Genomic DNA, 14,021 nt, shown 5'->3' with positions numbered 1-14,021 from the left:
CTAGAGAATCCCATGGACAGAGGAGCCTGACAGGCTACAGTCCATGGGTCGCAGAGGGTTGGACATGACTGAAGGACTTAACAGCCTAACCCCAATTGTTTTTGGACTCCCTAGAGTGTTAGCCAGGGAATTTTCATCTTCTCACTTTTTCCTCCCTGTTGCAGTCCTGAGAGGCACTAGACACAGGGAACACAGGCCAGAGCTGGCAGCCTGAACGCCTACATTAGCTCCTTGCTACACAGGGACAAGTCATTTCCCTTCTTGGAACCTGTCTGCTCTCCCATCAACTAGGGTTTAAACTGGTTCTCTCCTTGCCCTCCCTCCGGGTCCTGGTTCCCTGCAGAGGGCTGCTCAGGTGAATGCCTATGTCCCCTCTAAGACCCCCAGGGGACACTTTTGGAATGCAGGATCCCCCATCTTCCCCACTACTCCGCTGCTTCCTCTCTGGTCCAGCCTGGTGGTCCCATTCAGATACATCAGTCCCTGCCGCCTCCCCGGTCACAGCTCTGTCCTCCAGGGTTCTCCCACACAACCCAGCAGGCAGAGGCTGGCAGTGGGGTCTCTAGCGCTCAGTCTGCTAGCGCCTATCTCAGGGAAGGAGCCCCGCCCCGCCCCGCCCTCCGCCCCCTCCGGAACGAAGACCCTGGACCCCAACCCGGGCGGGGGCGCACCCACCGAAGTAGAAGCCTTCGTGCTGGTACTTGGGGTTGAAGAAGACCCCCTTGGCGTGGGCATTGACGTCCGCCCCAGCCGCGATGAGCACCGCGGTGATATCTCCTTGCCGCCGCTCGATGGCGATGTTGAGCGCCGTCTGCCCTGTGGACCGGTCGGGGTGGGTGAGGGGCGCTCAGCTGCTGGGACCCGGGGTACCACGCGCTCTCTGGCCGTTCCTTTCTCTAGCCTGTGTACCCTCCATGGATCATGGAGAAATACTAGCTGCCTGTCTGGTCGGCGTCGCCCAGCTACCAAGAGTCCCAACTTCATTCTTTGCTTCATTCACTCTTGCCTGGAAGCAAGGATTATCCTTGGAGCATCTGTTCTGTGCTCCAATGGGAACACAACGGGACAGGGCTACGGTTTTAATTCTGGTCCTCTGAAAGCTCACAGTCTCCCTGAGAATTTAGTGCTACGATGGGGGAAGTACAGGGGCTGTGGTACCTAGACGTGCTCTTAACACAACCTGGAGGACTGGGGTGCTTCCCAGAAGTGGCCTCTCAGCTGGGATCACAAAAGTGTAGCCAGGCTGGATGGGGCCAACTCAAAGCCTCCTAACTCAGGATAAGAGGTTAGAACTTCAGGGACTTCACCAGTGGTCTAGTGGCTGACTCCATGCTACCAGTGCAGGGGGCCTGGGTGTCACCCCTGGTCAAGGGACTAGATCCCAAATGCTACAACTAAGACCTGGGGCAGTCAAATAAGTAAATATTACATATTTTTTTTTAAAAAGAGATTAGAACTTTATCTTAAAGGCTACAGGAAGGCATAAAGGCACTGAAGCAGAGAAGTGACATGACCAAAGTTTGGGGGTTTGTACATATGTGTTTCAGATCACTCTGGCTGCAAAATTGGAAGATGCGTTAAAAGGAGGCCAGACGTGTGAAGAGCTGTCCATCCAGTGCACCCAAAGATCCTTAGGAGGAAGAGTCCTCAGGATGGTCTGTGGGCTTTGGAGGAGGTGTGCCTCAGGCAAGATCCAGGCATCTAGCCTGGGTGCTGGGTGCACAGTGCCCTGATGACTAAGAAAGAGAACAGGGGAGAAGAAGCAGGGAGGGGGCAGGGGGACATTGACCCTGTTGGTGGAGCCTAGAGAACCTCCAGACGGAGGGGACCGGAAGCCTGGGGGGGAGGGAGGTCTCAGAACTTTCTACCAGAAAGAGCATTTTCCAAAGAGCTGTAATCATGCCATACATAAAAGTTAAGCCTGGTGGATTAAAAAAACTAAGAGTTTTTAAAAACCGGTAAATTGTTTGTAAACTAAACTTTTAATTTATTTATTTTAATTGGAGGATAATTTACAATATTGCGACTTTTTGCAGGGAAAACCTTCTTAAGCAAAATCCAAAATGCAGAAACCATAAAGAAAAAAACCGATATATTTGCTTACATAAAAATTAAACACATTTGCTTGCATAAAAATTAAACACATTTCTGTGAAACAAGTGATAGACTGCAGGAAATATTTGAGATGAATAAAAGAGGCAATGTGTTTTTAAGAGTCCATAATGGATTAAGAGCTGCTACAAATCAATAAAAAGACAAGAAGCCTAAAAGAAAACTGAGAAAAGATTATTAACAAGCACCTCACAGGGAAGAAAACACACACAGCCAATACAGAAAATGAAAGATATTTAGAATCAGTGGTAATCAGGAAGAGGAAATTTTGAACTTAATGATTTAACCCTTTTCACCCACCAGACTGGCAAAAACCAATAACAGTAATAATATATATATACATAAATAGATACACATAAATAAACTTACTTTATCCCCTGAGAAAAGTTAAATTCCCAAGCAAGGTTCCCACCTGCAAAAAGCTGACATGTGTAGCACCCATGACATATCAGCAAAATGACATCAAGTTATTCTTGGGCCAGTCATTTGTATCACAAGCACATCATAAGATCCTAACAGGATGTTTATTGACTCCAAACAATCAAAGACACATCTTACTGATAATCCACAATGGATTCCCTGAGCAGGAAACAGCCCACGTTTGGTCTCACTGCCCCCTCTCCAGCCCACCTCGGACAGAAGCCATAAAACCAAGACCCACATGGGGCTGTAATCATGAAAATGGTGATTTGACTTCCCTAGTAGTCCAGTGGCTAAGACTTCATGCTCCCAGTGCAGGGGGGGCCTGGGTTCAATCCTTGGTGGGGGAACTAGATCCCACATAGAGCACAACTAAAGATCTCACATGCCACAACTAAATTTCCCACGTGCTGCAACTAAGACCAGGAACAATAAAAATAAATATTTTTTAAACTGGAGTGTCTTATATTTTAGACATGGTGCCTATGATATATTTTTTTGAAAAAAATACTGATGATACAATACTACCAGTTGCCATGTGCTAGCCCTGCCCAGTTCTCTAACCTCATCTCCAGCCTTCTTGCCATCACTCAGCTGTGTCAAGTTTAGTCCTATCTTGGACTTTCGCTCTTGCCTTGTCCTGGAGCCTTATCATGCTAGCTTCAAGTGCTCTCTGACCACCCACACTAAAGTTGCTCAAGCCCAATCACTCTTGATGACATTATCTTTTCTGGTTTTTGTTTTTTTTTAACTTTCCTTTTCATAGAGACTTCCATCAGTTTTGAAATTACCTTATTTAGAGCCAAGAAGCTTCATCTGGTCTTGTTCAATCCTGTGCTCCGGGGCCAAAAGCACTGCCTGGCACATGGTCAGTGCTTCCGATTGTTTGTAGAATGAAGGAAGGTGCTGGGCACCATGTTAAGTGCTTTGGGCTTCAGAGACAGCAATGCTAGTGTGTGGCATGATCCCCCCTGCCCCACCACAGGCAAGTACCTTCATAGGCCTCCTCCGTGTACTCGGCATTGATGAACCTGTCTAGGATGTCATTTTCCTCAGCAAAGGCGAGAAGGGTCCGCACGATCTCCTTGGTGTTGGGGTTGATGTTTAACAAGGCCTTCATCAGGCAGGTCTTCCCCGTGTCCAAGGCTGTCAGCTTGTGCATGAGGAAGTCTGCAGGCAGGAGGGCAGGATGGAGCCTCAGTACAGTGGGGCCCAGCTGCCCTGGGCCCGCCCAGCCCGGAGGAGGGGAGACTGGATCGTGGGGGCTGCAGCCCCAGACCGCAAGACCCTGCCCAGGCCCTCCGCCGAGCTCCCTGCCCCAAGCTCCTCCCCTCCCTCTTTCCTGTCCAGTTCTTCCTCCTCCAGCCCCCTGGCTGGCCCCTCCTCCTCCCAGGTGAGTTATCCAAAGTCTTATCAGAGACCTTTTGCTCATGGCCTTCTGCACCATCTCCCTGGCAGGGGGCAGTCCCACCCACTGCCTGACTTCCCATTGTCCACCTCAGAAATCTCAAGCCCACCACCCCTCACCCTGGTTGCTTACACATAGAGCTAGCCGCCTCCCTTTAACTCGCTATTTCCCTGGTCCCCAAGATGGCTCAGGCCCCACCAGCCACCAAGTCTTGGGAGACACCACCCTGGATTCATTCACTCCTCATGTCTTTGAGTCCACGAAGAGTTGTTCTCCGTCTCCCAGGCCTGCTGCTGGGGTTCCAGCTCTGCCTGAACAGCGGCCTTCTCCAGATTTACCCCCATCCTCCGCCGAGTAGCCAGATCATGACCACAACCTGTCTAAGCCCTTCCATGGCTCCCCACTGCCCTCAGAATCAGGTTCAAAGTCACCAGCCCAGCATTTAAGGCTGGAGGTCAGGGCAAGTGGTGGGGGAGGGAGGGAGGTGGACGGCAGGGGCCGAGCAGGAGCCCCAGCCCTGAGCCCTGGGCCAGGGGCGGGCACTGACCAGGCACGTCCAGGCTGTGGCGCCGCTTGCAAAGCTCCTGCAGCTCCCCCAGCAGCTCCAGCAGCTCCTCCACGCAGCCCTCCGACACCGCCGTAAAGATGCGTTTCTTCAGCCGCTTCTTTTTGCGCCTTTGCTCTTCCTTGGCCAGGTTTGCGCTGAGGCCAGAAAATGTTTCCAGCTCACAACGTGTGCACTGCCCCTCCCCAGGGTCTCACCTTCCTCTGACAGAGCCACTGTGCCCACAGGCTCTGCCCACAGGGCGCTGCACTGGTATTTACACCTTCATGTGCCCTTCACAATGCCTGACGTCCTCTCCCTTAGTGCTTGGGGAAGGGGCGGGGGGATTCGTGTGCTGCTCTGCTTCTAATCCAAAGGCAATCACGTTTTAGCAAACTGTATCTCTGGTTCCACATTGTAATGATCAGGAAAGATTCATACCTAACCGTTCATCATGAAGACCTCGAAAGCACGAGATCACAGGAAGAGAAACAGCACCTTCATATTTTGTGTTGTTTGAATATTTTTAATATATTCAAATATCTCTCTCCCCACCCCCACACTCGAAATAGGCAGCTGTAGTAACACATTGCTGCGTAATCCTTCTCTGTGTGTGTGTTCTTGTAAAACACACACTGATGTTTGATGGTTGCATGCATGTATTTTTAGTTTAAGTATATGGCATTGCATTAAGTTCTCATTCTGTTGCGTGCTGTTATTCTGGTGTTTTATGATGAATGGATATTACTTTTATAAAATGTAATACTCCTTCCCTTCCCCCAAAAAATGACCTACAGGCCACTGCCACGGGCCCAGACATTGGGCCCAGACATTAGGCCCAGCAGTGGCGGCCTCTTTCTGTCTTCTGCAGGGTCCTGGTGCCTGGCCCTCTAGCACTGCCTGGGGGCACAGTGGGAGGAGAGGGAGGGCCCGGCTCACCTGGGACTGTTGGGATTGGACGGGGTCTCTGTCACATCATCCTGAGGAGATTGTGGGGAATCCATGTCATCACAGTTGCCAGAGACACTGGAGGGGAGTGGGGAGGGACAAGTTTTTAAATGGACAATGGTAGCATGCCACAGCCAGGCCCAGCCGTGTGGTCCAGGACAAGTCCCTGCCTACCCACTGGAGCCAAGGGCTGGAGTACTCACCATTGCCGGATGTTGGAGTCCATGGGCTTAGAGAAGATGGGGGGAGAGGTCTTGGCAACCGTGGGGTTGGGCTCGAACCCTTCTATCTCCAGGAAGAAGTGTGCACTGGAGGGACACCCAAACAAGCCCATTAGAGCTGGGCAGGGCTTGTTCACCTGTGTGTCCTGCAGCCCCGCTGCAAGGGTGCCCACCTTGCTGAGTGCTCACTCTCGGTTAGGCCCAGACAAGCCTGGAAGGCCCAGAGCTAGTCCAGAAATGAGGCATAAGCAAGATGAGGGCAGGGCTCACTGATACATTGGCCCCCACCTTCCTGTCTCCTGCCCATCAAAAGCCCTTCTGACTTGACCTAAAATCAAATCATTCTTCCAAAAGAGAGGAGCAAACCCCTAGTTGAGAGCCTAAGGCCAGGCTTCTAGGCTGCCTCTGCCTCTCCTGTTGTGTGGCCCTAGGTAGTCACTCACTTTCTCTGGGTCAAGTGTCCTCCCCTAGAGAGACTGGGCTAGATGCTCCCTAAAGCCTGGACTCAGGAGCAGCGCTGCTCCAGAGCTGTCTCCTTATGGACCATCCAGCTGAAATGGGCATCAGCAATCACCCTATGCAATTGATCACCTTCCTCTGCACCCCCAGAACTGTCACCCCAAAGTTGTCCCCATGCCACTACGGCAGCTCTGACCCAGCGACTAAAGACACATCTGCTAGCAGCTCAGCCCCAAAACATCCTGGCTGAGATGTGCTGACTGTCTCCAGGCAGAGCCGGACGACTCTCACACCAGCAGCCCTTTCCCCAGTTGGTCCAGCCCCTGCCCTTCCTCCATCCCACCCTACCTCTCTGGGCTCAGTAGTGCATTTACTAACAAACATTTACACGTACAATCTGCCAAGCACTATTTTAGGAGCTGGGGAACACTGTGGTGAACAAGTAGACAAAAATGCCTCCCCTTGCAAAGCTCCTGTCCCAGTGGGTTGGTAAGAAGAGACCAGGTTAGAGCACAGGGAAGCCATCGCTTTCCTTGCTCTAGACAACAACATTGTCTTTCATCTGTAAGTTCTTCAGTGGCGGGAACTACAGTTGCTGCATCCTAAGTCTCTAGAACCCAACCCTGATCGTGATACTCAGAAGCCTAACAATGGATGAGTGGAAGGATGGATAGGTGAAAGATAAATGAGTTGAAAAAAGAATGACTGGTTGGACAGATGAGTGGATGGTTGAATAGGTAGGTAGATGATGGATAGTTTGGAAGGATGAATGGATGGATGGATAGATGAGAAATGAATACTTGGCTGGATAAACAGGTGGACAGATGGAGAGACCAATAAGGAAACAGACCAACACAACCCTAAACTGTAAACTGTGGGAGGTTGCTTCCCTCAACAGGAAGCTGAAGGCTGTGACTGAGAAAGAAAGTCTTCAGTGTCGGGAAGAAGGGTAACGAGAGTTGAGCTGCAAAGGACCCAGTTGTGGGTCAGGAGCTAACTCCTGGGACGGCCTGTCTCACACCTGCCCCGCCTGCCGCTGCACATGCCTTATCTCACCCACCAGCATGAGTAGATGTCAAGGTCTTGGCCAGGTGACATCCTGGCTCCTGACCCGCAGCAGCTGCTCTTTGTTTACTCCTATCTTTGACCCAGCCCAAAAGGAGCCACCACCCACGTGTCGTTAACACAGGCAGGCAGACAGCCCTGCATCATTTCTCCTGCACTTCTATTCCTCTGAAGGCAGAGAACGATCCCTAGGCAACCCCTGAGCTGGGGAGGACTCTCTGTTACTTTGTCCCATGGAGAGCCCAAGGGCTCTGAGCTTCAGGGCCCTCTATAGCCTTTGTCCTGTGCCTGTGTCCCTGGGCAAGGCAAGGCCCAGGGGACAGGAACCCCAGCAGCCTCTCACAGAGAGGGGCATGATGCTTCAGGAAAGGCTCCAGGTCCAAAAATTTCTCTCAAATCTGGAGTTTTGGGTGCCTCCAATTTCACCGTTAGTACATATTTCCTTAGCAGTCAGAACTGCCATCTTTATTTATGTATAATATTTAATTTTCTTTTTCTTTGTAAACCTGAGTCCTATACTCAGTTCTGAGGGAGATGCTTAAATCTTTGGGGTCTGGGGAGAAGTAGGCACGTGAGGGCCCTCAAAAAGCCTTGGGAAGGAGAAGGGATCACCTATTCGGAAGACCAAGGTCACACCTCACCCCAGGCCCTTGGCTGGGCAGGGGTCATGGGCAGAGCTGAGCCTGGAACTAAGTTCATGAGCCAGGCTGGGCCCAGAAGGGCAGCCTGACTGCACGAAGAATCTGGGATTTTCCTAGAACGCTGTCCTCAGTCCTTCTGAGGTCCAAACCTCCCCTGGGAAAGTGAGAGAGGAGGGAAGGGGGACGGGAGGCAGGAAGCTTCAAAGTTATCGCTGCTCTAGGACTGGCCTGGAGGACCAGGGTTAAGACTATGTTTAATGCAGGAAGGGGTGTTTGATCCCTGATGGGGGTACTAAGATCCCACTTGCCATGAGGAAAAAACAAACAACCCAGGTATCTCTGCTCCTACTCAGGCAAGCCTCTCCAGAAACAGGCTTCCCCCACAGGCCTCTGACACCTGTCTGATCTCCATGTCCACCCAGTCTTCTCTCTTATGCTCCAGGTTGGAGCTTCCACCTGAGTGTGCCTCTAGTACCTCTCAGCCAGCATTTCACACCTGAACTTGGCTCTTTCCTCCTGACCTTGCTCCTGCTCCTCTGAAGTACTGTTGTCAGAGACAGCCCTGTCATCCATCCGGGTCCCCCCATCAGAACTGAAAATGTCTCTCCGTCCTCCTTCGCCCTCTCCTCCCAGAGTTGATACTTCAGACTTCATGATGCTAATACCGCTTTGATCCCTGCCTGCTTCTCCATGCCTCACCACCAGGCTAACCACCTATCACCTGGGCAACAATCACAACAGGCTCCCCTCTGATCCATCATCCACACAGATCACCCGGAGGATCATTGCTGCTGCTGCTAAGTCGCTTCAGTCATGTCCGACTCTGTGCGACCCCATAGACGGCAGCCCACCAGGCTCCTCTCTCCCTGGGATTCTCCAGGCAAGAATACTGAAGTGGGTTGCCATTTCCTTCTCTAATGCATGCATGCATGCTAAGTTGCTTCAGTTGTGTCCAACTCTGTGTGACCCTATGGACAGCAGCCCACCAGGCTCCTCCATCCACAGGATTCTCTAGGCAAGAATACTGGAGTGGGTTGCCATTTCCTTCTCCAAGAGTATCATTTCCACAATGCAAACCTCGCCATACCCTCCCTCTCACACAAAAGCCCTCCATAGCTCCCCACTTCCCCCAGGATATCCAATCTCAACTGACAGCCAAGACCCAGCCTCAGAGGGGTTCATCTCCCCCACCTACCCAGCACTTTAGACACATGGGACTCCTCACTGGTTCCTGCCCCAAGCCCTGCCTGGAATGCTCTTTCCCTTCCTGTCTACCTGCCATCGTCCACGGTAATACCAGCTCTTCTACAAAGTACCCACAGAATCAGAACAACCCGCCCCTCCTCAGGCCCAGACCACCCTCTCTCCAGGCCACTCCCCAAATTCTCCCTGGGGCCCCCCCTCACCATCCAGACTGTGAGCAGAGGTGGGTGTTCTTTCTCTCGTGTCCCAATCTCCCCAGCCTGGGCCCAGCCCTGGGCCTGGTGCTTGAAAGACCTCAGCAATTATCACTCGAACCAACAGAAGGGAAAGCACCAAGCTCACCTCGGCCTAAAACAGGCCTGGGATGGGGTAAAGGAGGTGGGGCAAACGGGCCAAGCTAGACTGGGGCCCACCAGGTCCAAGGGAAGCACAGCTGGGGTGAGGGAGGGCACTCAGGTTGAAAGTGAGCGAGTTAGTCACTCAGTCGTGTCTGACTCTGCAACCCCATGGACTGTAACCCACCAGGCTCCTCTGCCCATGGGATTCTCCAGGCAAAAATACTGGAGTGGGTTGCCATGCCCTCCTCCAGGGGATCTTCCTAACCCTGGGATCAAACCCAGGTCTCCCCCATTGCAAGCAGATTCTTTACTAGAGCCACTCCTCAGGCTGAAGGGCACCAAATCAGCTGAGGGGGCGGGGGACTGCAATGGGGTCAGCTCAAGGGCCAGCTATGACCCCAGAGAAGTACTTTCTCTGCTCCCACCTACCCCTCATCCTCACCTGGGAGTGGTCATAACTGTCCCGGCCCTGCCCCATTCCCAGGGGCCCTGGGGACTGACAATGACAATAACAACAAGGAAGACAAAGTTCAAGGCAATAAAACACCATCAGGGCCAACAAGTTTTGTGCCAAGCACCTTGTTGGCACAACTGCAATTAACCATCACTCTATGGACTGGTGCCCCCCTTACACAGGTGGAATTGGAGAGCTTGAATTACCTGGCTGGGCACCCAGTGGCTATGAAATCCCCCCAGGGGACACGGAAAATGTACCCAGGAGGGAGCCCCTGCTGACCTGGAATTTCCACCCACTTTTCAGCGCCTTGTCTCAAGATGACTTCCAGCAACTCCCTGCCTCCCCAGAAACCTTTCTGAATGTTTCTGCCTCGGTGCCCCAGTCCCTCCAGTCGTACTGACCTCTCCAGCTCAGCCCCAGAGTATGCAGGGCTCCCCGCTCCACACACATACATCCCCACTTATACCTGGCTGGGCACCGGGCCACCCCAGATGAGATGAGAATGGCGTCTCAGGTCCACCCCCAGCAAGTGCTCCCTGAAAGTGGGCGCCAGGCCCCTCCCATGCCTCTCACGGCAGCACCCAGGCCCACATCTACTGGCCCTACCTCTTTTTGGTGGGGGTGATCTCAGATGGCCTCTTCTCCTGCATGATGGCAGGGTTCACAAAGGGGATGGTGGCTCTTCTGCCCGTGAGGGGCACCATCTCCTTGGGGTGGGCTTTCATGGCTGGAACACAATTGCAGTGCAGATGCTCAGGTTGAGGGGACAGGGAGGAGCTTCAGGGGGGTTTTCAGACCATGTGGCCCCTGCTCATACCCCCTAGGATGGAGTGCTCATTCTATCTTTCCAGGCTGCCAACCCTGCATAGGGTTGACGTCCCTGGTGGCTCAGATGGTAAAGAGTCTGCCTGCAGTGCAGGAGACCTGGGTTCGATCCCTGGGTCAGGAAGGTGCCCTGGAGAAGGGCATGGCAACCCAATCTAGTATTCTTGCCTGGGAAATCCCATAGACGGAGGAGCCTGGTGGGCTACAGTCCATGGGGTCACAAACAGTCAGACACGACTGAGTGACTAACACAACTGTGTATAGATGGTCCCTGCAGTTTCTCTTGATCCCTGCTTCAGCACCCCTGCTCCTGGGGGTCCTAGGAGAGCTCATCAGCGCTTCCAGGTAGAGACCACCATGCCCTTGACTTCTCTCCAGTCATCTGCCCCAGCCCCACCCATCTCCAGGTAGATTCCTGAGAATTAACTCTGCTTTTTAAGTGTCTCAGGATCTGTGTTCAGAATGCTCCTTGACAGAGCAGGACTGTCACCTCCTTTGTTCTAGACACTATGCTCCTAGTAATACCTCCCAGCTCTCTCTGGTTTTTTAATTTCTCACACCCCCGGTGCTCTCTTCTGCTAACACACAGGTCATCTTTCTCCCCTCCCCAAAGCTGAGTGTAACCAGCCTAGTGGCTATCTGCCCATTGGAGGGAGCAGCTGAGCCTCACCCCACTCAGCACAGACCTGTCTCACTGATGCTCATATGGGCTGGACCCTATGTTGCGCTGGAGGGAGTACTGGAAAGAGGAACTGCTACATCTTCCAAGAAAACTGAAAGGAACTTAGAGGTTTCTGTGTGGATGGGGAGGCCTGTCCAGGCAGAGGGGATAGCCTGAGCAAAGACCAGAGGTCAAGAAAGTTCAGCAAGGAACAAGGAGCTGGTGTGACTGGACCCCTGGGCAGTAAGAGGCTCGAGAGCATGTTGGGCCTGGAACAGCAGCAGGAGTTGCTGTTCCTGAACTGAGCCTGAAGGCAGGGGGGACATGAGAGGGATCTGGGTCCTATAGGAGACAGCACGAGGGAGAGGGAGGAGACCAGAGGCCAGGAGGAGGCTGCCGCCGGGACCAGCCAGCTGGGGTGGTGGGCTGGCCCTAGAGGAAGGGGCAGACAGGGGAAAGGGTTGTGTGGATAGGAGCTGACTCTGCAGTTAGTTTGAGCCACCCTTGGAGACACGGAGAGGCCAAAGGGGGTGATTTCTATAAGAAGAACCCGGCTGGGTGGAGGGGTGCCATTGGTGATCCTGACCCACATAGGAGAGCTCTCTGGAGGAGGTGTCTGGATTGTGCTGTGTTCTGACTGTGTGTATTAGTGTTAGTCGCTCAGTCATATCCGACTCTTTGCAACCCCATGAACTGTAGCCCACCAGGCTCCTCTGCTCATGGAATTCTCCAGGCAAGAATACTGGAATGGGTTGCCATTCCTTTCTCCAGGGGATCTTCCCAACCCAGGGATGGAACCCAGGTTTCCTGCATTGTAGGCAAATTCTTTACCGTCTGAGCCACCAAGGAAGCCTGATATGTAGAATTACACTATTACAATGATTTTATGTTGTATTTTTAGCCATATACGTTTTGTTGGAGGCCTGGTTACAGACTTGGTATTGTAAGAGACCATAATCTTATAAATTAGACAAGATATAAGTAATGGATCTAGCGACACTGACAAAGACATAGAGCGGCAGGGAGGCACAAAGCACAGACAAATTTGAAAACAAATTAAAACAGTGATTAATCAGTTTAAGGGGAAGATTTTCCTTAGCCCTGGAAAACAGATTTAAACCAGTATTTTTAAAGATAGAAACCATAAGATTATAACCACATCTACCAGTTTACTCAGTCCCCTATAACTCATCCTTTCTGTTAACAGCTTTATGAAGCCATCAGGTTTCCCATTACAATTATTCGCACTGCTCCGAAGTCCCTTTTATAAATCTTCTTGAAGGGGAGGCATTTTTGCAGAGGCATCAGAGTGAAACCATAGCTATCTAAAATGACAGAAAGACTTAAGAAGGCATGTTTAAAGCAACCAGGTTACTGCTGATGCAGATATTCTAGAGATTATATGGAATTCTGATGTGTTCTGGTAAAGCGTTCAGTCATAATTCTAGTTATTATCTGAAAGTGCTGTGCATCACAGCCGTAACCTGGTTCAGACTGTAGTGAGGTTTAGAAATGAGAGAGCCTCATTACCGCCCCCCCACCCCACCCCCTCCACTAAACATGAGCAGCCCTGGAAGAGGGGAGGAGAAGGGGTAGGGGGCATCAGCCCTGGAGTGCAGGCACCTTGAGGCAGGGAGCTCCGAGGGGGGGCCTCAGGCATTTCATTAAGAAAGACCCGTCAGCACCAGATCCCTGGCCATATCCACAGTCATACCACCTCCATCAGCCCAAAGCGACCTGTGGACAGATGGGGCTAAAGGCTGGGCTGGGCCAACACTGGAAGAGAGGAATGGAGGGCAAGTCCCTTATCCCTCCCTGAGACTCAGTTTTTCCCTTCTAAGAAATGGGCTAAAGGGTCTCTTATGTCTCTCACTTATGACCTCTGGATGCTCCATCTTCTCTGCCCTGGCCAGTGAGTGTAGGGCAGTCCCTGCCTGAGCAGGAGAGGGTCAGGAGAACTGTGGCTGGGGAGACTGCAGCAGCTATAATTAGCTGCCTGAGTCACCTCGTAAACCTGTGTTCTCACCTGCTGGACTCTCTCACAGGCCTGGCCCTCCCTCTCTCAGGGATTCGGCTTCCTCACCTGGGAAGGGCCTCCCAAGCCCCGGCACTGACTAGAATGGCCTTTCCTGGGAGATGGTGCTGGCCTGGGGCCACAGGGCCCACCCCCATCCAGGGTTTGCTGGCTCAGCCCCTATGAGACACCTGGGCCCCATCCCTCTCAGGCTCTGGGGCCTTCTCATCCCAACCTGAGCTCCCATCACACTGCTGCCCTGGAGTTCACATCCCCAGGGCCTGCTAGAGGTGTCAGGAGCCTCACCTCTGCCCTGGGCAGCTATGAGTGTCCGCCCTCCCTGAGACCCCCAAACCTCGGTGGAAGGTGCCCACTTCCATCAGAGCCTGTGCTCTCACACACTCCCAGTGGCCAAGAGCTCACGTCCAACTTTGCCTCCCATGCTAGAGGCCCAAGCTTTCTCCCAGTCCCAACTGAGACCAATCAGCAAAGGGCAGGCATGGCCCAGAGGGACCCCTGAGGTCCTCGCTCTGGGCCCCCTGGGACCTTGGAGAGCACTCGATACCTGTGCGGCAGATACTCATCTGGTGAAGTCCAGGTGTGGCAGTGGCTGCCTTCTTCTCAGATCACCGCATGTCCGGGGCCCAGGGCCCCCCGGCGGGACTACAGCTGAGGCGGCGAGAGGCTCTCATCGTAGTCAGAGGG

General features: G+C 52.6%; 1 protein-coding gene across 2 annotated transcripts in view; it reads right to left on the bottom strand.

The window, feature by feature from the left end:
• Positions 1 to 14,021, bottom strand: part of TRPV3 (transient receptor potential cation channel subfamily V member 3) — a 31,264-nt gene extending 17,243 nt beyond the window's left edge. For both annotated transcript variants that reach the window (XM_006079709.3, XM_025280843.2), the window contains exons 1-7: positions 13,882 to 14,021; positions 10,423 to 10,543; positions 5,636 to 5,740; positions 5,424 to 5,510; positions 4,488 to 4,642; positions 3,526 to 3,702; positions 676 to 816 (exon numbers count right to left, since the gene is read on the bottom strand). In XM_006079709.3, the coding sequence (XP_006079771.3) occupies positions 676 to 816; positions 3,526 to 3,702; positions 4,488 to 4,642; positions 5,424 to 5,510; positions 5,636 to 5,740; positions 10,423 to 10,543; positions 13,882 to 13,900 (805 nt within the window). In that variant the 5' untranslated portion in view covers positions 13,901 to 14,021. The remainder of the gene's footprint in view (positions 1 to 675; positions 817 to 3,525; positions 3,703 to 4,487; positions 4,643 to 5,423; positions 5,511 to 5,635; positions 5,741 to 10,422; positions 10,544 to 13,881) is intronic.

This window comes from Bubalus bubalis, chromosome 3 (genome assembly GCF_019923935.1).
Source record: "Bubalus bubalis isolate 160015118507 breed Murrah chromosome 3, NDDB_SH_1, whole genome shotgun sequence".
In the NCBI taxonomy this organism is placed as follows: Eukaryota; Metazoa; Chordata; class Mammalia; order Artiodactyla; family Bovidae; genus Bubalus; species Bubalus bubalis.
Note: the sequence above shows the minus strand (reverse complement) of the source record. Positions and strands in the feature narration are given on the sequence as shown.